General features: G+C 43.4%; 1 protein-coding gene across 1 annotated transcript in view; it reads right to left on the bottom strand.

Moving 5' to 3' along the window:
• The window catches only part of LDLRAP1 (low density lipoprotein receptor adaptor protein 1), a 48861-nt gene that overhangs the window by 12141 nt on the left and 13488 nt on the right, over positions 1-23232 (bottom strand). The window contains exons 2-5 of the mRNA XM_068268955.1: positions 9221-9363; positions 3108-3220; positions 2389-2503; positions 1916-1988 (exon numbers count right to left, since the gene is read on the bottom strand). Of these exons, the coding sequence (XP_068125056.1) occupies positions 1916-1988; positions 2389-2503; positions 3108-3220; positions 9221-9363 (444 nt within the window). The remainder of the gene's footprint in view (positions 1-1915; positions 1989-2388; positions 2504-3107; positions 3221-9220; positions 9364-23232) is intronic.

Genomic DNA, 23232 nt, shown 5'->3' on the forward strand with positions numbered 1-23232 from the left:
AAAAAAAATTTATATACCTTGACAGGTCCATGAGCTATTGCAACATCTCAGTTGTGTAAAGCAGACAAACCTATGTAATTATTGATCTGGTCACAAGATCACAGCTTCCTAGCTGTTTATTCAAAGAACGCCAATTAGAAGGTGGAACTAGGTACAGTACAGTCAAACCCTGATGCAGGCAAGAAACTGGGCCGTGTTTCAGGCTGCTGACTGAGTATAGACATGACTCAAGAAATTGACAATTCAAGATAATCTGCCTTCAAATTTTGCAGTGCAACAGCAAGCCTGCTATCATTTTAGTGAATTTAGTAGCCATTACTGGTGTCTCAATGTCTGGAACAGTTACTGTTGACATAGCAGTAGAGTAGAGACCTAGGGAATCTTGATGTTGGGTTTGCACAATAGGTCTAAAGTGTTTGGAATCAGCCTATGGTACTTTCTGGGATTGTAACAAGGGCAGTCTCCAAACCCAGCCCTTGTCATACCAGTAAGACTGTTCCAGATTATGCATACTGTGAGTGAGCAAGTGCGCAACTTCAGGCATAAACTACAAGCATATAGAAAAAACCTGGGGATTGATCATCATCAAATTACAAAGTCTACAGGTGCTCAGATAACATGTAGCCTTTGATACAACCAGCCTCTATGCTCAGAGGTTTGTGGAATTGCTGTCAGTTGCAGGATTTCAAACTTCAGGAGCATAGCTTAGGAGCTCTGGACCCCAGTGCAAGTTTTTCATGGGGCCTCAAGCACTATATGGAACACCAGAGCCTGCCTAGCACAGCTGCAGTGTCAGACAGGTTTAAGCAGGAGTGGGGGGGGGGGGGGGGGGGGGGTCGATTTGCCATCGGATCGACCAACAGATAGGTCCCTCTCTGATTAGAGAGGGATCGTACAGCTGCCTTTACTGCAGATTGTTAGATTTCACCATGAATCCGATTCACAATCTGTGGAGCTGCTGCCCCCCCCCTCCCCCCCCCCCCCCCCCCACATACATTACCTGATCTGGCCAGCATGAGTCCCCTGGTCTCCGCTGTCTTCTCCGCTCTGGGCTCCAGAGCTACAGCTTCACTTTACTTTACTTCCTCCCGGGGAAGTTTAAACAGAGGGCGCTCTACTGTTTAAACTTCCTGTCAGGACAGGAAGTGAAGCCAGCCGGAGCACAGCACAGAGAAGGGACAGCGGAGAGAGCGGGGACACATGCTGGCAGAACAGGTAATGTATTGTTGCTAGCGGTCGAACACTCGAACACCTCTAGCGACGCACTCCCGACCCGCCGGCGATCAAGCTAAATCTTCCGCATGGATGGATCGATCCACTGCGGACGGAGATTGGTGAGTGTTTGCGCAACGATTTCACAGCAGATTCGATCACTGATCGAATCTGCTGTGAAATCGGCGGGAAAATTGTTAAGTTTATGGGCCCCTTAAGTTGGACTCTGCATATTAACTAGAGTTTGCATTGCAGCAAAGAAAAAAACTGAACAGAATACTGAGGGGGTTTTAAGGAGACAGTACAGGCTGCTAGCCAATTTCTCCTTCATGCATGTGTGCCTCATAATGCAGTTCCCACTCTAGTGGGTCAGCATTTCTGCAGCATCTCGCCCTTTTTCCCCTGCAGAGATCAAAGTTTGGAGTTGCCTCAGTAAGCTGGATAAAGTTCAGGTTTTTAACAGTCTCCTAACCAATATGGAGAAGACACATCAGGTAACTGGTTACCAGTAAACTTCACGCATGCCATTCTCTGCAGGGAGGAGGGCTGGGCATGTGAAAGCAAGGAGAAAGAACACATGGCTCATAGTGCAAACATACTTCAGGACTTTCACTTTGTACAGTGTTGGAAAAGTTTGCTGATCAGAAATGTATGGCCAGCATAATGGTGAGGTGTGTATTGGGGGGATTTAATGCATACTTACTATCCCGGGACACTTGCCAAAATTCAAAAGCCACCTTAAATGCTTGAGCTACTGTTAACGTAACTGCTTGTGCCTTAATAGAAAGGAAAAAAAAAATAAGAATATCTAAATTAACCATATTTCCTCATACATAAAAACAAGAAAACAAAACCCGAATTTTAGGTATAGCTAAACCATAACAGACTCATGCAAACGTAGTTTTGCAACAAACATTGATAACTGACCATTGAAAAACTATGAAATACTGTTTCATTACAACTCTAACTCCTTTGCAATATAATAAAGAGGGTTACTGCAATCTTCTCAGAATGCAATCGCTTGCACAAAATTGGAAATGGAAGTTAGCAACCTAAGAGCGGTCATGCGCTGCAGCACTAAACAAAAAGGATGTCAGGGAAGAGCAAAGTCTAAGCTCCATAAATTTATGATTTTACTTGGTGGCCCATTAATTCAGAGATAGATATGAAGGTTACCATTTTCCGCTTTGTACAGAGAAATGCGTGGCATTCCAGAGTTTCATTCTGCTGGCTCTGAGCAATGTAGGCAAAAACTTTATCGTGTAACTTGTCAGCCGTGCAGTACGATATTCTGCAAAATAAAAGAAAAGAAAAACTCCTGAATGTTTCAGCTTTAATGGGAGGCAGAAACAAAACCAACTTCTAGCACAATTAAAAATGAAAACTAAAACCTAAGTAGTATCACCTTTGTGATTCAAAAAAATTATGAAGCTTGGTTTGCTTACAAGAGTCCTTTTAGGATCGGTTCACGCAAGGTCCACTGCTAAAACCATTTCCCAGAATGGATGGCAGTGTATAAGCCAACATTTGAATAGGCTCATAGAAAATGATTCTCTTATGCATAACAGTCTTCAACCTGGTCCAGATTTGTCCATTGCATTTCCACAATACAAACCCTATGTGGCAAACTCCTTTAGAAAGAGCAGACATGTTGCTATTCCTCCTGTATGTTGGAACACAATCACAGACCTCCGGAGTGGTACAGCACATCTGTGCTTTAAGCATGCATGCCAGTCCAGCAAGTGTGAACAAAGCCTAAAACCGGGTTTCCATTCATGTAGACCCACTTCAGCAGAAGAAGATCACTCTGCCCTTTCCCTCCATGTTGCCTACAACTCTGCACCACTATAAAAGCTTCACCATCTAAGGCCTGGGAGGTTTCCTGTAAGACTGACCTGTAAATGGACACATTTTCGATGAGCTGGTTTGTGACACTGTCATAAAGGATTATTCCTCTGGGAGTAACTTTAAGAAGAACCTTCTGTAGCTTCTTTCCACTTGCTTTAGCCTAAAAAAAATAAATAAATGCATTACCAGGATACAAATAGAGGTTACCCACAAGGACCCATTTACAAAGGTTGCCTACCTAAGACTGTTCTAATCTTCCAAGTTATCCTGCAAGTCTGACAAAAGCGGCAAATGTCTGGCACATTTACTTCTGCAAATGTCCAGTTACACAACTACTAACATTGCTGTAGGAGCTACTGAAGATGCATTTCACTGCAGTCACCAATATGCAGCATTTAATAGTCTTTGCTAGAAAGCAATATGACATCTGAGAGTTGCAAATCCTTGCCATGCAATATACATTCAGGCCAGGTATGCAGAATCAGGTTCTTAAATCATCTCCAACCTTGCATATCTTTTGTAACAGAGGTCCAATTAACTTTTCAATTTCAAAAAAAAAAATAAAAAAAAAACTCTAGCGAATTCTGACCACACAGGAAATACAAAAAAAAGACTTGCAACCCCCCAAGGTGCAATGGTGACCACCATGCTACATAAAGTAACTGCTAGAAAACTGATACACCGAGTACAATAGCAAATAAGTATTTTATGAATCCATTAGTGAATGCACCTTCAATACCATATCCCATAACAGAGTAGACTTTCGAAGAGCCACTATATACATCTGATAGTTTGGATCTAACCAAGTTTTTCCTCAAGCACAGTTTCAGATCAAAAAGGGACGGTGGCCCAGAAGACAGTTACCAGTGTGGGATAGGCACTTCTCCAAAAAAAGGAATAGACCTGCTAATCAACTGATAAATTGCACAACTCCAATGAAGCATTCACTTCCATTCTAGAGTGATCATGCTAGGGGAGCATGGGTGTTGTGTTCAAAGGCAATGCAGACTTCCAGGGTCCAGAGTCTGAAGTGAATATGGAGGCTGTCATTTCCTTCTAAATGATGCAAATTGCTTGGCTGTCCTGTTGATCTTTTAGCTATAACCCCTGAACAAGCATGCAGATTAGGTGCTATGAAGTCTGACTAAAATTAGTTGTAGGCTTGTGTCAGGTGTGTCATTAAAAAGGTCCACCATCACAAAAATTGTAAGATTTAAGATAAATGTAGACACATACAACTAAAAGGTTCGTACATATGTCCAGTCTGCCCAACTATCGTCTAAACGTGTCTGTTGAACAGTTGGGCACATGTAGGACTGGCAAATGACCAACTGATAACAGGCTGTTTGCCCAATCCATTAGGTGGATCCACCTGCACAACTATTGTGCAGGTTGGCCACATGTGTACAAGTTGCTTGAACAACTGTTTTTGAATGCGGACATGGTGTGCAGTTTGTCATTTCACTTGCGTGCACAGTATTTAAGAGAGTTGGCCAATAGTTGGCTGGCATGTGTGAACATTTGTCTAAACTTGTCATGCAGGTGTTCAATATCATGCGGTTGGTTGTGCATTATGTTGGACATGTGTAGGAGCTCTTTAATCCTCATCTGTGTTCTTCCACACAGTTGCCTCTGCAGGCATGACAACTGAACCTAAAAAGTGTAACTGTCAGGCATAAAAAAAAAAAAAATTGATTTTTGATCTGGTAAAAAATATGGATGCTAACCAGGCAATCCAAGAGGAAAAAAAAAACTCCATAAAAAAATCTTTCCCCAGTTTCCCTGGCTCCGATTGGTACATCTGCTTCACAAAGGAAGTTGCAGGGCATGCTGGGTTGTCTTTGCTTCTTTACTTTCCTCTCAGACTTAATACAGCCCGATTTGACTGAAGCCTCTTTCCTCTCCCACACCTCTGATTGGCCAATATTTCTCATGCTGAGACAATGCACTTTCTATTGCAGAGCTGGGTGGGAGTGTGATTCTGAAGACTGGGAGGAGGGCAGGCAATGCATACATAATTAGGCAGAGGAGAGTAAGGGAGGAAAGGACATCAGGATTGGCTTAAATAGACAGTTAAAATGGGAATCCTAAGGAGGATTTTCTCTTTTTACTATATTACAAAAAAACAAAAAAGCACTAAAATCAAAAAACACAGACAGTGCAATAAAAATGTTAGGCAAGTAGAGCACATATATGAAATAGTATGGCTGACAGCTCCTCTAAGAGAAACCCTAAAATCCATCCATATTTTGCACAATTCAGAGTTTTCTAGACACTGGGTGCATGCTAGCCGAACCATCTTAACAGAAGTTAAAGTGTATCAGAGATTAACTTTTGCTCATTGCATAATGATGTTCCTTTTCTATTGTTTATAGGTCATACCTCAGGGCTCGTTTCCACTAGTGCGGTGCGGAATCGCCTGCATTCCACCGCGGACGAAATTGCATGCGGGTGCGATTCCGCATGCGTTTTTGCCGCAATTTCGCATGCAATTCCGCATAGGTAAGGCTGTATGCGAATTTAACCATGTCACTGCCTGTGTAAAACATTAATACCTATGCGAAATCGCATGCGATTTTGCGTCAAAAACCGCATGGTCACCCCGCATGCGATTTCCCTATTAGTTACATTAGCGGCGATTCGCGCACATTCCTTCTGCACGCGAAATCTGACGGCCCTGCCGTGCAGATTTCTGCCGCACCAAAAAACGCTGCCGCAGCAGTGGAAACAGCTCCATCCACTTACATTGCCTATGCGAATCGGCGTGCAGTGCCCACATGCGGATTCGCTATAGTGGAAACGAGCCCTCAAGCCAAATATCTTGTTTTTGTTTTAATACTAAGTTTCCCTATAAAACTAAAGCCACGCCCACAGGGGAATTAGGTTTTTGCTCAAGATGCAGATAAGCCTGCCTCTGTGTAATGTTAACATGGCTGCTGTCGTATCACAGGAAAAAATAATATTCTATTAAAGCAGTATGCAGACAGATTTGCTGTGTAAACTATCTAAACTTTAGTTAAGAGCTATGGACAAGTTAGTTATGTTTTTCATCTCGGATCCGCTTTAAAGGGACTCTGAGCAGTGCAGAAACTATGGGAAGATGCATATCATTTTAAAGCTTTCTTTCTCCTCTTTCCAATGATATATAAACCACCGCCCTACGCCTTTTAGTTTGCTATTTTCGCGATTGAAATTGCTGCGGATTAGATTGCGAAAATGGAGAGCTAAAAGGCGTAGGGCGACGATTTAGGTGTCGTCAGAAAGAGGAGAATGAAAGCTTTAAAACGATTTTCATCTTTCCATAGTTACATTGTATTACACAGGGCGACTTTTTCTGCTGAATGGAGCTGCTGACTTTGAGAAAAAGTCGCCCTGTGTAATACAATGCAACTATGGAAAGATGAAAATCATTTTAAAGCTTTCATTCTCCTCTTTCTGACGACACCTAAATCGTCACCCTACGCCTTTTAGCTCTCCATTTTCACGTTTGAAATCGCGGCAATTTCAATCGCGAAAATAGTGAAAACTAAAAGGCGTAGGGCGGTGGATTATATATATCATTGGAAAGAGGAGAAAAAGCTTTAAAATGATATGCATCTTCCCATAGTTTCTGCACTGCTCGGAGTCCCTTTAAGGCCAGTCTGACATTCTGGGAAGTTCCCAGGTGGATTGGACATTCAGACACTGAGGCATACAGGTTCTCAGTTGTACTTGACATAAATGAAACGTATTAAAATGTGAATGTGTAACCTTACTGAATGGAAATAGTGTCCCTTTATTGATAAATGTGTGATTATGATTGATTACGTGCATGGAGAAAACAGCACAATATTCTACCAGAATTCTCCATCTGAAAGGGGGCTGGAGTTAATTTTCTTGCTGGTAGGGCATCAGTTCCTGTTTCAGCCCCTCCCATCAGAATGAGCCCTTTAAAGAGGGAGTAAAAAAAAAAAAAATCCATACCTAAGGAGAGTGAAGGCTCTTGGTCCTATAGAGCCCCCCCTTCCTTCTCACGGTGTCCTTGTTCCCCTGCAGGCTCCTGTTTGCATCAAACCTCCCATGATGGGAGATTCACTGGCTACCAAAGACCTGGCGGTTCTGTACTGTATGCGCAGTATGGAGCGCCCGTCCTCGGGAAGCCCAAGTGCTTCTGAAGCATCCCAGAAGCTGAGGAGAGCAGTCTACGACCCATGGGTTGTAGAATGCTATCGGAGAAGCCTTCCAGGAAACGTGGGGGACCATAAGCAGAGCGGGAAGGCGGTATAGGAGCCACAGCCTTTTTTTAATTTTTTGCTTCAGACTCACTTTAAGAGACCCAATATCACAGATCAGCAGCCTTCTGTCGAATCCCATCTACCAAAAGGCCACTGGCCAAAACGCAATACGTTGGATTATTCAGCACAAGGACTTATTGGACTCAGTCAAGCAAAGCATTTTGAACTTTTCAGACATTTTCTCTGTATTTCTATCCAGCCAATCACCTGTTCAACTGCTAGAGAGATTTGTTTGGCAGTTTTAATGTGTAATTGTGTATAGTTTGGAATTTAAATGATTTTAAATCATTAAACTATACACGATTCCTGGGAGGACCAATTTTACTCTGGAAGAATTGCACTATGGATTTGCATGAGTTTTACATTTCCCAGTTTAACCACTTGCCGACCGCGCGCTCATAACGCGTGTCGGCAAAGTGGCAGCTGCAGGACCAGCGACGCATATCTGCGTCGCCGGCTGCAGGCTAATTAATCAGGAAACAGCCGCTTGCGCGAGCGGCTGCTTCCTGTCAATTCACGGCGGGGGCTCCGTAAATAGCCTGCGGGCCGCCGATCGCGGCTCGCAGGCTAAATGTAAACACAAGCGGAAATAATCCGCTTTGTTTACATTTGTACAACGCTGCTAACAGTAGCAGCGTTGTACTAGATCAGTGATCCCCGGCCAATCAGCGGCCGGGGATCGTTGTCACATAACAGGCAGGAGCCTTTTAGAGGCTGCACAGGACAGATCCGTTCCTGTGCAGCCTCTGATCTCCGGGGAAGGGAGGGAGGAGAGGGGGAATCCTGCGGTGGAGGGATCTTTGAGGTGCCCCCCCTGCCAGCCACACGCAGGCGCGATCAGACCCCCCCCCCGCACATCATCCCCCTAGTGGGGGAAAAAAAAGGGGGCGATCTGGTCGCTCTGCCTGGTGTTTGATCTGTTCTGGGGGCTGTAGAGCCCACCAGCACAGATCAGCAAAATCAGTGCTGGTCCTTAAGGGGGGGGGGGGGGGGGGGTAAAGGCTGGGTCATCAAGTGGTTAAGAGACTTATGCAGCCAAAGAAATCAGGAGGAGGACAGCCAGGCAGCTGGTCTGGTATTTAAAAAAAAAAAAAAAAAAAAAAGTATAATTAATACAGCAGCCTCCGTATGCATCTCACTTAAAGTGGTCTAACACCCAGCATTTCAACTTTGCTTTAAAAGATTGTTTACAGCTTAAACTATTATGCCAGATTTTTTTTTTAGCAGAAATTCACTGAATGGATTAAACATGACATTTTAGTGCTGCATTTAGCTAGAAATCCTCCTCTGTGCTGAGGTTTAGTTACAAATGTATCTATTTCCAATGTAATAAACAAACACCTCTGAGAGAACAAAGAGGGCTGCCCCGGCAGGCTTTTCAGAGGTGTATTTGCATTCCAAACAAAGATACACTTGTAACTAAAGATAACGGATGCGGATTCCTAGTTGAATCCAACACTAAAATGTCATGTTTAACCCATTCAGTGAATTTCTGCTTAAAAAAAAAAAAATCTGGCATAATTGTTTCTAAGCAGTAAGCAATCTTAAAGCAAAGTTGTAAAGCTGGGTGTTAAACCGCTTTAAAGTCCCCTTCAAATCACTTTAAAAATGTAAATCCTGCTAAAATGTATTTAATGTTCTTTTAATATATCTTCATTGCTGTAGGACTAGACTGGCTATAGGGGAAAAAAAAAAAAAAACTCAAGCCTAAAGTTTCTAAATAGCATGCATGTCTAACATGCAAAGACAAAGGCTCTGCCGGCAAACCAAGAGTTTCCAGGTTTCAACATATGTGGCTGGAACACAATATCCTCTTGCAAAAAGTCAGCTGGGAGACATGGCTGGGTAGTTAGTCTTAAACTTGGAAATTTGTAAATTGCACATACTGTTGCTACAATCCTCTTCACCGCAGCTGCAGACAATTCTTCCCCTTTCGGTTGTTCCACCAAGGTCATGCCCAGATACTTGAGATGAAATAACATTCCTTCCAACAAAGTTTCCCTGGTATCGGTCCAGTTTTCTGGGAGCTCTAAAAATAAGAGAAATTGATGAAGTGCTGTTTGTTTGTACGTACAAGGTCATTTTTTGTGCAAGTAAAATAAAGCAATCCTACACCCACTACATTCCTCAACAAGCACACATTATTCTGCACAATTACACCATTTTCATTAGCACAGTTCTGCAAGAACAAAATGCATTTTTATTGCAGACATTTGCATAATTTGATTGCTCCAATGCTACACTAGTCTCTTAAAGTCCTCTTGGGACTATTACACTTGAGTCTAAACATACCCTTCCCAAAATACAAAGAATTTATAGTGCATTTTAAGGTGTCCATACAACTATTGGTTTTGCTGTTTGATTACCCACAGATTCAATTTAGAGGGATCAATGCCCTCAATGTCAGATCATTTGACCTTCAGTTGACTGATCGATCAATACCTTGAATTGATTTTTGGACAGAATGGAGGATCTAGGTCGATTAGGGGCAGAAGCAGCAGTAATCGACAGTCCATAGTGTGTCACTGTATCGAGCAGTGCAACGCTACAGTTCAATTGATTTTAAAATCCCTGCTGAAATAAAAAAAAAAAAAAAAAGTCTGAGGAAAACACAAGATCTACTTACTTGGGGCTTCCTTCAAATCAATCTATCACTTGCCATAGCTCTGGTGTCCCAGGATCCCCTCTGTTGCTGATAGCGACTTCACCAGGTTGGCATGTTCTGCGCCTGCACGCCACTCACATGGCATGAAGAGTTCTGCACAGGCTCAGAACTACTGCACAGAATGCAACCGAGCAGTGCAGCCGCATGCAGGAGACCCCGGAGCTGCAGCAAGGAACAGATTAGCTGTCAGGGGCTGGAGGAAGCCCCAGGTAGATTTGTTTTTCCTCGAATGTCCTTTAAGGCATTAAAAACATTTTACAATTTGCAAAATGTATTGTACAGGAGAGCTGCCTCTACATTCAACCTCATTTGTAGTGTAGTGAATAAAGGCAAGCTCAGATGATATGGAGGCGCATATTCATTTCCTTTTTAACAATGCAAGTTGCCTGGCTGTCACAAGGGTAGTGACGGCAGTCGCCGCTGTGACCAGGCTCGGGGCCCCCGCTTCTCTTCCCTACGTGCTGTATGGGGATGCAGCAACACTTGTAGTGCATGCAGCACTGGATCCCCCAGGCAATGCAAGCGATTACTGCACTCAGCTGTTCTATGTGCCCACTGATGTGCCCCTCCACCTGGCCACCTATACTGGGGACACCCATACCTGGCTATGTATAATGGGGCACCAATACTCTGGCTTCCTAGTGTGGGAGAGAGGCACATCAATGTGGAGGGGGGCCCCCCTGGGTCCAAATTCCACATCTCAGCCCCGAGGTCTGTAGCTACGCCACTGCTGGCTGTCCCACTGATCCGGTTTCTCAAAAACTTTTAACCATAGACTCTGAACAAGCAAGCAGATCAGGTCCTCTGACTAGATTAGCTGCATGCTTGTTTTAGGGCTGTGACTCCCAAAAAAGTGCAACTCTGCACTTTTCAAAACACAGCTTGCAGCATATTTCTGTGAAACGCATCTGAATCACAATTTAAATGGAGAACAGAAAGAAGAAGTAGAAGGGGGAAAAAACAAAAAATGCAGAAAAATCAAATCTTTCTGCCCCGAAACAGTTTTCCCATCTGTGCAATGACTGCGCTCGTGCACACACACATTTAATTTTGATTGGCCACTTCCATGGTAGAAGGACAACAGATTTTGAAAACTGAACACAAGATCATTGTACGTGGCAGTGGTAAAATTGGCCTATCAAAGATAGATGTGTGCGCCATTAGATATGAACATTAGATCGTGTTTCTGCATAACTGTGTCCCATCAGCGGCAGTAATATCAGATGTTTGTGGGGACTGAATTCTGACATCAGCATTGAACAGTTACCTCCTTCAAAATTATGAACATTTGTGAATACCTCAAGATTTCAAGTACAGTATACCACAGAATGAGCAATTATGGTACCAAGCACCCTGACCGAACAGGGGGCTGGAGAAAACTTAAAAATGCTCTTAGCCACATTTATGAATTTGAAATGAGACTGATTAAAATGCTGTACTTTTTAGTCAAATAGCAAACAGTTGAAAGCAGCTATGAGGTAGAGAATAAATTATGTATTGCCATAAAAGAAGAACAACCTGCAAAATGCTTGATATCCAGTTGCAATTCACAGTATTGTGGTCCTTTTGAGGTCTTCTAAGAGCAACTTGCATCAAACGGCCTTCCACACACAGACATCCCACTTTCATTTTACCTTGGTTAGCGCAAAGTTTACTGCAAAGTAAAAAAAAAAAAAAAAAAAAAAAAAAAAAAAAAATACAAAAACAAAAAGGCTAAAATGTGAACGAGCCCTCAGAAAGCACTGAGGGTCAGGAAAGCTCTCAAAAAGTGCTCAGTGTGGCTGCAGCCTAAAAATACACAAGGTGTGTTGAACAAGCTTGTCCATGAGGGCTCTTTTACACTAGAGGCTGCAGCAGAAAAGGCTAAAAGGTTGCCTTTTGCTGCCACCGTTTTTTGTAGCCTTTCCATAGGTTTTTCAAAGCGTTTTACAGCTCATATGGAAAAGTCTTTTTCTTTAAAAAGAAGTCAACAAGTCAGCTGTAAAATAAAAAAAAACAAAAAACAAAAAAAAAAAACTGTAGTTGGCCTTTTCCATTGACTCATTGAAATGCAAAAAGCAGACTTCAGCTAAGCTCTGAGGGAGCTTCAAAACGCATGTTTAGACACTACTGCAGATAAAAAGACCAGCAGCACTGCCAGGCAACTGGTATTGTTTAAAAGGAAAATAAATGTCAGCCTCCATACTCACTACAGTTGTCCTTTAAGACCAAAACCCTGAGACATCCCATGAAATGATGCAGAACAGAGAGAATGGCACAATTATGTCATCCATTCCACCCCCAAGAGGGATTGCTCAGCTATAGCATGACTGTTATTCTAGTGTTTGGTACCATGGGTTGCACTGCTGTCACTCAACAGGTGTAAATGCATTCCTAATAAAGTGCTCTGCAACTTTTTTTTGCAGTGAATAGTACTATATTCTGGTATAGCAGCAGAAAGAAGTGCAACAGAAATGACAGGGTTTTGCAGCCAGTCATGGCAAAGAAAAAAAATGCTAATTAACCTGAAAGTCCCTAACAAAGGGTTCTAGAAATAATGGGGAGGGGTGGAGAAAAGTAATGAGTGACAAAGATCTTTGCCTTAATTATACACCATTCTTCTTGGAAAGGTGAGCAATAAATTTAAAAGACATCAAATGAAGCATCAATTATACACAAAAGAAATAGAAAAACGCCATTTGCGTTCTGGAGGAATGCTCCCTTGGCTGTCCTTATCTCCCAGTATAAAGAATTTGCAGCTGCTATGGGTAATCAATATTCCTTCAAGTCTGATCGCACATAAGCAGCTTATTCTTCATGACAGATCCCTTTAGAACTCAACTTCACTCAGAGGGTAAAGAACATTCACATTTTTTTCAAAGGTTTTTGGTTAATTACCCATAAAGTTAGCCCATTTGCTATGATAAAAACAAAACATTTAAATTCTTATAACTAGCAAAACTGTGCCTATGTTTTTAGCTCAGGAGGAATTTGCTTCAATTCTCTTCTCTGTCATCCCCCATTATATGGTGTTCTGCAGGCTTCCTTTTATATCAGTAGGTTGGTCATCAGCGCACTGACAGCATTTGACATAGACCTCAGTACAAATCGTGCTAGAAAAAAATTTTTTTTTCCAAAACCAATTCTAAACTGGTGGCCTTTCAATATGGATATGAACACCTCGAGTTGGAGCTGTGTTGACAGCATTGTAGGGAGTTCTGAAGAATGGAGAAGTTCTGCAGGGTAGAGGGAGCATGAAAGGAGGCTCTGGCGCCAATGGTTTTGGAGGTTGACTCTGGAAGTGACAAAGTTTAGACCTTGTTGATCTGAGGTTGTGAAGATTTTTATTTTATATTAAATTACCTTCATAGCCCCAGCAAAAATCAAACCAAGATGTCCCACATTTACATACATTTGGTGGCACAGTAAATAGCACCAAGGTGCCCAGTTCAAATATAAGCTAGTATACCATCTGCATGGAGTTTGCAATGTGAAAGGAAACTTGAATGCCTGGAGGCATGCAAACACTTATAACCTGTACATCTGAGATAAAATGATTAGAGAATCTGAGACTGTGCCAAAGCGAGAGTTTATACATAACTGGGGCTCCCTCCAGCCTGATCGTTCCCACGCCGCTGTCTGCAGCCTTTGCAAATTGCCCCGGAAAGTCCTCTGGTCCAGGGCAAACTGCATGTGTGGCCTGGCTGAGCACCCCGTCACGCTTCTATGGCCGGGACCATTCTGTGCCTGTGCAGTAGTGCGCTGCTCCCGGCCATGGGAGCACACGCACAGCCGGCCTGCACTGACTGGCCGACTTACCGGGGCAAATTGCGGTGGGAGCTATCAGGCATGTATAAAAAAAAAAAAGTTATTTCGCCCCATCTCAGGTATACTTTAAAGAGGCAGCATAGAGAGAATGTAGTAAATTATAATTATTTTTACATAACATTAGTCTGGTTTCAGCATCAGAAACCCTTCCAATATCTAGATACAGCTGTATATATATTGGTATGTAACACCACCCTCCCAAGGAGGTTTAGTTGATTCTCCCTTAAATTTAAAGAGAACCTGAACTGAAAATAAAAAAAAAAGTCAAAATAACCATACACAGGTCATACTTACCTCCCGTATAGTCTACTGCTCAATCTTTATCTCCTCTCCTGCGTCCCATTTGTCCACTGATCAATGGAATTCTCCGGCCTCCATTTTAAAAATGGCCATTAACCCGTATCAGCTTCCTAGTCAGCACACTGTTAAACTGTAATATTACCCACATGAGCCATAGGGAAACCTGGACATTACCTTGCACAGTTGTAACGGACAGCTGCTGATCTATAACTGACAGCGACTGGTATATCAGTTCTGACAAAATATTGTCAGAACTGGAAGGGATCACTGTAAAAAGAAAATGGTGAGCCTATGAGAGGAACTGACGGTAAGGTTAGTATGCAATATTAATTTGCAGCTACATATGTTTATTTTAAATAATTGTACTCACTTCAGGTTCCCTTTAAAGGATGTTAACTTGGAGACAGGAAAAGCATCAGTTATGCTGGGCTTACATGGGTCGATCCGGCGGCCGATTAGCCGCCGGATTGACCCCCGCTAGTCCCCACGGGTGCTCATAATCAGCCGCTCGATTCCCTGCCATTGTCCGCCGGCGGGGAATCTGGCAGGTCATCGGACCTGTCAGATAACAAATAGAGCTATCAGGCTCGATTGATAAGCCTGCCCAGAATGCCGTGTATGCCCAGCATTAGACTTACTGGTAACTGTTTCTTGCCAGCATATTGGACATCATAGGAAAAATGGTGCTCCGCCTCCTGTGAAAAAAAAAACAACCCACCAACAAGAGCATAAGCCCCCCCACCATCAACTGTTACAAAGTTTATATATAAAAAAATAAAATAAAAAAGTGTAACCAAAGCTTGAAACCGAGACAAGGGGACAAGGACGGGTTATAGGCAGTGTCCCATATGCAGGCAACACTGTACATTTATCAGCTTGAGGACAGGCAGGATGCCCAAACAGCTCCAGGCCAGTGTGTCACAATGATTTAAATAGACACTACTGTGGACTATGGACTCCAATCTTCCTACAGCTTAATGGACAAGGCTACCAGCAGGCTTGTTGATGGTTTCTGAGAGTTTAACACCCATTTCCAATGACTGGTACTGGTCATCACGTTTTACACTGTTTGGATATCTATAGCATAAAAGAGCAAGAAGATTTGCATTTAGTTGAGTGTGCTCATCTATGTGGTTCAATATATGGGATATGCATCTCCGAGGTCTAGGGCCACGAAGTAGAGCCCAAATTGAGTAAATGCTCTTCACTCTGATATAACACAAACAGGTTCCATCTTCCTGGGTCACGAGGTGAGTAAGTAGCTTTAGATAGGAGGCATCCAATTTTGGACACTTAACCAATTGCATCATAAATCAGATATTGTGCAAATGGATATTTACGCCGGGCCAAAATAGATACAAACAACCTGCGTTCAGGATAGTCCCAGCTGCTTACCGGTAGCCGTGTTTCGGCGAGTCCTCCAGGACGGCTGCTGTTGAGACATTGTATGTCTCCGGCGAAACTGGAAACACCTGAAATAAATTAAAAATGTAAATGACCTCTGAGCCCATAAAGGAACTCCTCCCTCCCCCTGACTTCAGTTCAAAACCGAGTACCCATGCATATAAGCACAACATATACATTCACATAGATACATCATATAGGGTTGGGAACTCAGGCAGCCGTCCTGGAGGACTCGCCGAAACACGGCTACCGGTAAGCAGCTGGGACTTTCTCCCATCGTCCTCCAGGACGGCTGCTGTTGAGACCAGCGAGAAATGTTTACCTTAGGGAGGGATGATGGCCTGTAAGACTTTGCGTCCAAAGCTTTGGTCCTGGCTTGACAGCAGCTCCACGCGATAGTGCTTGATGAACGTGGTATGTGAAGACCAGGTTGCCGCCCTGCAGATCTGTTCTAGAGTTGCCCCTGACCTTTCTGCCCATGACGCTGCCAAAGACCTTGTAGAGTGAGCCGTTATTCTGGAAGGGGCTCTGATATCTGAAAATTTGTAAGCTAATGAAATAACTTCTTTCACCCATCTAGAAATGGTGCCCTTTGATGCCTGTAAGCCCCTACCTGTTCCTGCATAAGAGATTAACAAATGACTTGACCTCCTCCACTCCGCTGTTCGTTGGAGGTATATTAAGATCGCTCTCCTAACGTCTAGAGTGCTCCACTTTCTTTCTCGGTCATTAGTAGGACTTGTAGAAAAGGAAGGCAGAATTATTTCTTGCGATCTATGGAAAGCCGAAGCCACCTTGGGTAAGTATGCTGGATCTGGCCTAAAAACTATCCTGTCAGGATGCACTACCATGTATGGATCTTTGATAGATAAGGCTTGGATGTCACTTATCCTCCTAGCTGTCGTGATTGCCACCAAAAAAGCCACTTTAATTGATAAAAATTTTAATGGTACCTCTGTCAAAGGCTCAAATCTTTCCGAAGTCAGGAAATCAAGAACCAGTGACAAATCCCAAGGTGGGACTAATTTCTCAGGGAGAGGCTGAGACCTAGCTACTGAGGAAAGAAAATTCTTAACAAAATTGTTTCTTGACAACTGTCTATTAAGAAAAACTGATAACGCAGACACTTGGACTCTTAGGGAACTAACCGCTAACCCCAGATCCACTCCACTCTGCAGAAACTCCAAAATAAACTTTAAGTCATTCGTTCTGACCCCATTTTTTTCCTTCCAAAGTAAAAAAGCTCTCCAAATTTTCTCGTATTTTTTTCTCGTTGTAAGCTTCCTACATTTAACTAACGTGGAAACTACCCTCTTCGAAAATCCCCACCCCTCTAGGATGCTTTCTTCAGAATCCAGGCCGTGAGGTTCAGCATTTGAGGATTGGGATGTAGTTGGCTCCCCTGGAATAACAGGTCCTCCCTGCTGCCTAAATGCCAAGGACCCCTGATAGCTAGCTGCTGAATCCGTGGGAACCAGGACCTCCTGGGCCACCATGGACCTATGAATATCACCCTGCAATCCGATAATTCTATCTTCCTCAGCACCCTGGGAATTAGATAAAATGGGGGAAATGCATAAAGGAGGCCCGTAGGCCAATCTACCATCAGGGCATCTAATCGATTTTCCGGAACTGTGGGGTGCAGGGAACAAAAGTCCTTTACTTTCGCATTTTGAGGGGTCGCAAATAAATCTATTATCGGACTCCCCCATTCCTGTACTATCTGTAAAAAGACTTCTTGATTGAGCTGCCACTCTGCCTCCATAGTCATGCCTCTGCTCAGTGAATCTGCCCACCTGTTTTTGATCCCCTGAATGTGGACTGCTGCCAGAGATATGAGGTTCGATTCTGCCCAGGACATTATTTGTAACGAGAGTTCCCGTAAATTTTCCACTCTGGTACCCCCCTGTTTCCTCAGGTAAGATACCGTCACTATGTTGTCTGAGTAAATCAGGACTTCCTTTCCTACTACTTGCTCCTGGAGACGTAACAGACCCAGTTTCACTGCCATCAGCTCCTTGAAATTGGAAGAACTGTCCCTTATTTCCTGACCCCAATAACCCTGGACCTGAAAGGTTGAGCAATGAGCTCCCCAACCTGTTAGACTGGCATCCGTATACACTTTGATTGGGGCCGTCTGAAACCAACGTCTCCCCTGAGACAGATGCTCTCGGCGAGTCCACCACTGGAGAGACGTTCGCACCTGGTCTGGTAGCTGTACCAGACTGTCTAAAGACTCCTGATTTCTGTCCCAAACAGACAGAAACCATGCCTGAGTGACTCTCGAATGAGCCTGGGCCCACTCTACTGCTGGGAAGGTTGAGGACATCTGTCCTAGTAAAGACATTACGACTCGTAATGACACACTCTCTTCCCCTGTGAACATTTGCACCCTCTGTACTAACTTGGCGATCTTGTCTTCGGGCAGGAGCACCTTCTGAGTCTGTGTTCCATAACAATCCCAGAAATACTAGCGTTTGGGTTGGAATCAAATTGGACTTTTCTTTGCTTATGATCCAGCCTAGATTTTTTAAGCATTGTATTGAAAAATCTAGCTGCTTCTTTAAAATTTCCTCTGTTTCTGCAAGAAACAGGAAATCGTCCAAGTAGGGTAGAACCCTTACATTGTGGAGATGTAGGAAAGCACTTACCTCTGCAATCACTTTTGTGAAGACTCTCGGGGCGGATGTAATCCCGAACGGCAAAGCACGATACTGATAATGGCAAATTGACTCTCCGATCTGTACTGCAAATCTGAGGTATCTGAGGCACGACGGGTGTATTGGAATATGAAGATATGCATCCTCTAAATCCAACGTCGCCAAAAACGCATACGGAATCATTGAATTTCTGACAGAGGCAATGCTTTCCATGCGGAATTTCTTTTCCACAATGTAAGGGTTCAACATTTTTAGGTTCAGAATCATCCTGAACTTCCCCGAAGGTTTGAGAACAAGGAACACCTTTGAATAAAACCCCTGAAAATGTTCCTGGAGAGGCACTCTTTCGATTACTTTTTTCTCTAGTAATGAGATTACTGAATCCCTTAGAGCTTGCGCTTTCCGAGGGTCCCTTGGGACTCCTGTTACTAATTTGCTGCGAGGGGGAACTGAACTGAACTCGATTCTGTAGCCTGACTGAATCAAATCCAAAATGAACGGACTTTTGGTTATCTTCTTCCAAGCCGGGAGAAAGAAACTCAGCCTCCCCCCCACAGCCTGATAGTCACTTTGACTGTTTATTGGGAGGGTTCTGGGGTCTGTTAAACAGAAATGAACCTCTTCCCCTACTTGCATTATATGTCCATCTTTTGGACTGAAAACCTCCCCTTGTTGTGGCTTCCGCCCGTGACTGGGATCTTTTATTGACAAAGGGTTTTTTCGGAATTTTTTTCCTTCTATCCGGAAACTTTTTATTCCTATCTGAGGATCTTTCTAAAACTGAACCAAGGTCCTTCCCAAACAACAATTCGCCCTGGAACTCCATAGAACACAAGTTATGTTTTGAAGCTGAATCTCCTTCCCAGGCGTTTAACCAAACTGCTCGTCTGGAGGAGTTGACAAGCGCTGCTGCTTTTGCTGAGGCCCTTACGTTTTCTGAGGCTGCGTCCGCCAGGAACGCAACCGACTTGGAGATAACTGGCAAGGACTCGAGAATCTTCTCATGCGGAGTTCCCGCAATTAGATGATTCTGCAACCCCTCTATCCATCTTACCAAATTCCTTGCCAAGCAGATTGAAGCAATTGCTGGCTTGAAGGAAAAGGATACTGCGTCCCACGCGCGTTTTAACAATGCGTCCGCCTTTCTATCCATGGGATCTTTTAGAGATCCAGCATCCTCAAAGGATAAATCAGAGTTTTTAGAATACTGCGCCAAAGCAGCATCCAATTTCGGACATTTAGTCCAAGGAGACTCCTCTTCCTCTTTAAAGGGGAATCTCCTTTTAAAAGACCTCGGAACAAAAAACCTTTTCTCCGGATCCTTCCACTGGGATCTTATGAGTTCTTTGATTGAATCGTGTATGGGAAAGACCTTCATTGTCTGTACAATTAACCCCTTGTAAATGTCATCTCTAACAGATGTGGTCGGCAAATCTGACTTTAATTGCTCCGAGTCATAAACCGCCTTTAATAATTCATTTGTGTCCTCTGCTGAGAACAGATAACGGGACGATGTTAAAGATTTCGATTTTTCTGAAGTATCTGAATACACTGCCCCTTCCTCCCCTGAATCATCCGACACCTGAATGCGAGGCTCCTGGGTTATTGAAGGCTGCCCAGCTAGTCCTACCTCCTGCCCCTTTTCTGAGGTGGCTGGTGAGGACCGGGAACCCTGCCCCAAACTCTGGCTCTGATCCTGATTAACAGACAAGGCAGATCTGAAGGCAGTAAATGTGTTAGAAATTTCTTCCTTAACTGTATTCATTAAGTCTAATAAAGCTTTTGCTGCCTGGGGTCCCTCCCCCCCAGGACCCGGAGGCTGCTTAGATTCTAAATAACAATCTCTACATATATTCTTAGTAGCTCCATCTTGTAACCTGGCATTACACACTCTGCATCTAATCTTTTGTTTTGCAGCCGCTTTCTGTGGAGAAAACACAAAGACACAAACAGCGCTTTTTAGAGAACTGACAGTTTGTGGAAGAATGGGGAGAAGATAGGAAGCTAATCTTCCTTACATACCCGCGGACTTGCGCTCTTTTCACTTGGAATGGCCGCCGGGGTATTCTCCTCTGCACTGTTGGAGGTCTGCACCCTCTCCATTGTGCAGCAGAACGGCGTCTCTCGTGCGCTGAAGTGCGGCTTGTATAGCCGCATTTCCTGGTTTTAGGCGCCGCCCCCTGCCCTCCACCAGTTCCGGAAGTGGAAATGACGCCCTGCTCTCAGTCTCACAGCGCGAGACTTGCTCCGGCCAGATCCACCCCCGGCTGCACGCTCCCCGGACGCTAGAGAAGGCGGCCATGGCGGCTTCTCCTACCTCAGAGCCACAGGAAACAAGGTAACCTACCCCAGCATTTCCTGAGAAGATCGGAACATCCCGTTACTGACCCCAACCGCCATGAGGCAACCTACCTATCTAAAATACAGGTGCCCCAGGCCAAATCCTGTATTAGATCAAAATAACAAACTCCCTATCTATCCAGGTGTCCAGCCCGCATGGGAAACAACAAAAAACTGAAGTCAGGGGGAGGGAGGAGTTCCTTTATGGGCTCAGAGGTCATTTACATTTTTAATTTATTTCAGGTGTTTCCAGTTTCGCCGGAGACATACAATGTCTCAACAGCAGCCGTCCTGGAGGACGATGGGAGAAAATGCCATTACCCATTCATTATATCCTTAAAGAGAATCTGTATTGTTAAAAATCGCTCAAAAGTAAACATACCAGTGCGTTAGGGGACATCTCCTATTACCCTCTGTCACAATTTCGCCGCTCCCTGCCACATTAAAAGTGGTTAAAAACAGTTTTAAAAAGTTTGTTTGTAAACAAACAAAATGGCCACCAAAACAGGAAGTAGGTTGATGTACAGTATGTCCACACATAGAAAATACATCCATACACAAGCAGGCTGTATACAGCCTCTCTTTTGAATCTCAAGAGATCATTTGTGGGTTTCTTCCCCCTGTTCTCATGCACTGAAGTTTCAGGCTGCTCTTTTCTTCCTGCAGAGTGCAGACAGCTTTGCCTTTGTCTGTAATTCCTCAGTATGTGAAAGCCCAGCCAGCTCAGAGGACGATTTATCCAGCTTGTAAAAGATGAGAGAAGAGAGAAGCTGCTCTAATCTAAATAATACACAGGCAGTGTGCAGAGAGGGGGGGAGTTCATAGCAGAACCACAACACTGAAGAACTTGGCAGCCTTCCAGACAGGCCGACAAGTCTGACAGGGGAAAGATACATTAATTTATTACAGAGAAAGTGATAGTATGAAGTGCTGCAGTTAGCCAGAACACATTAGAATAGCTTTTGGAACTTATAGGATGATAAAAAACAGGATGCAATTTTTGTTACGGAGTCTCTTTAAGGGACTTAAGGGTAAAATATTCCCTGTACGTCAGTCCCTTAGGTATTGCTAACCCTGAATAAACCTCATCCTGCACTAACTTCCAAAACTAGCTCCTTAAAATGAACCAGAGGTGAGAGTGATATGGGAAGGCTGCCATATTTAGTCCCTTTTAAACAATACCAGTTGCCTGACCGCCCTGCCTATCATTTGGCTGCAGTAGTGTATGAACACCAGAAACAAGCATGCTGCAAATCTTGTCATATCTGACAAAACTGTCAAACACCTGATCTGCTGCATGGTTGTTCATGGTCTATGGTTGTTCATGGTCTATGGCTAAAAGTATTAGAGGTGGAGCATCAGCAAGATAGCCAGGCAACTAGTATTGATTAAAAGGAAATATGGCAGCCTCCCCATATCACTCTCACTTCAGCTCTTAAAGTGGACCCAAATTAAAATACAAGATTTCAGAAAAAAAAATCTATTTTCTAAATAGCCTTTTTTCTTCAGCTGCATGATGAAAAAATAAATAATTTTACATTTATTGGAGGAACCCCTCCCTTCCTTTCATATTGCTGGGACAGAATCCAGCAAACTGGTGGAGTAGGTGGGGTCCGGCAAAGGAGGAATTGCTAATGGCTGCCACCTGTATAACCCTAGTTATGCAAAGAGAAGGGTGAAAAGCATGCACTGAAATGCTCATAGGCTTGAAGGAGTGTTTCTTTGTGTCAGTGGTGCAACTAAATGTTTTGAATGAAAAAAAGTTTGGGTCCGCTTTAAAGCACTTTATTCAACTGAACTGATTAGTTTGTCTCCTCGACCACAAACACTTTGAAACTTTTCTTGGGGCCCTTTTCCTTAGAATAGGGGAAAGGGTTGCTTTCGGGGCAAAGATAACTTCTCCCTCTTCCTTCAAAATTGTTGAAGCTAAACCCTGCCCCAATGGTGGTGTGCAAAGCTCTAGGTGGGAGTGATTCTGGAAGGCCAACAGGGAGAGAGGGTCAGGAGTGACAGGTACAAAAACACGTTTAAAAAGTCTCCTGCATTGCCTTTTAACAGAATCCATTGGATTAATATAAAACTATAAGAAGATTCTGCTGCAAAGCTTCAGTACATAACCAGCAGTGGCTGGATAGTGTAATGGTTAAGGGCTCTGTCTCTGACACAAGAGACCTGGGTTCAAATCTCGGCTCTGCCTGTTCAGTAAGCCAGCACCTGTTTCAGTAAGGAGTTTCTTGGGCAAGTCTCCTTAACACTGCTACTGCCTACTGAGTGCGCTCTAGTGGCTGCCTCACAAGTGCTTTGAGTCAGACAGGAGAAAGGCGCTATACAAATATCATAAAAAAAAAAAAAAATCTTAGGGTACTCTAATGCTAACTTTGTATTGCATTGAGGATACCTCATAACAGGCCTTTTCACAGTTTTTTCAGTTTTACGACCAAAAACAAAAAAGCACAAACCAGTATATGCTGCTAAAAAAACAAAAAAAAAAAAAAAACAAACAAACCAAAAAAAACACCCTGCACTTTAAGATATTTAAAAAGACAAAACGAAAACTAAACAAAACAGTATTTCAAGTATGTCAGAAATTAAACTGACCTAAGTATTATTGCTAATGCAATTCAAAAGTGCTGCTGCTGTGATAGACACTACAGAAGGACCACCAATGGATGATATAGTTCCAAACTGCTATTATCTGCCAATCAAAGAAATATGTCCTTGA

Source organism: Hyperolius riggenbachi, chromosome 2 (genome assembly GCF_040937935.1).
Source record: "Hyperolius riggenbachi isolate aHypRig1 chromosome 2, aHypRig1.pri, whole genome shotgun sequence".
Lineage (NCBI taxonomy): Eukaryota > Metazoa > Chordata > Amphibia > Anura > Hyperoliidae > Hyperolius > Hyperolius riggenbachi.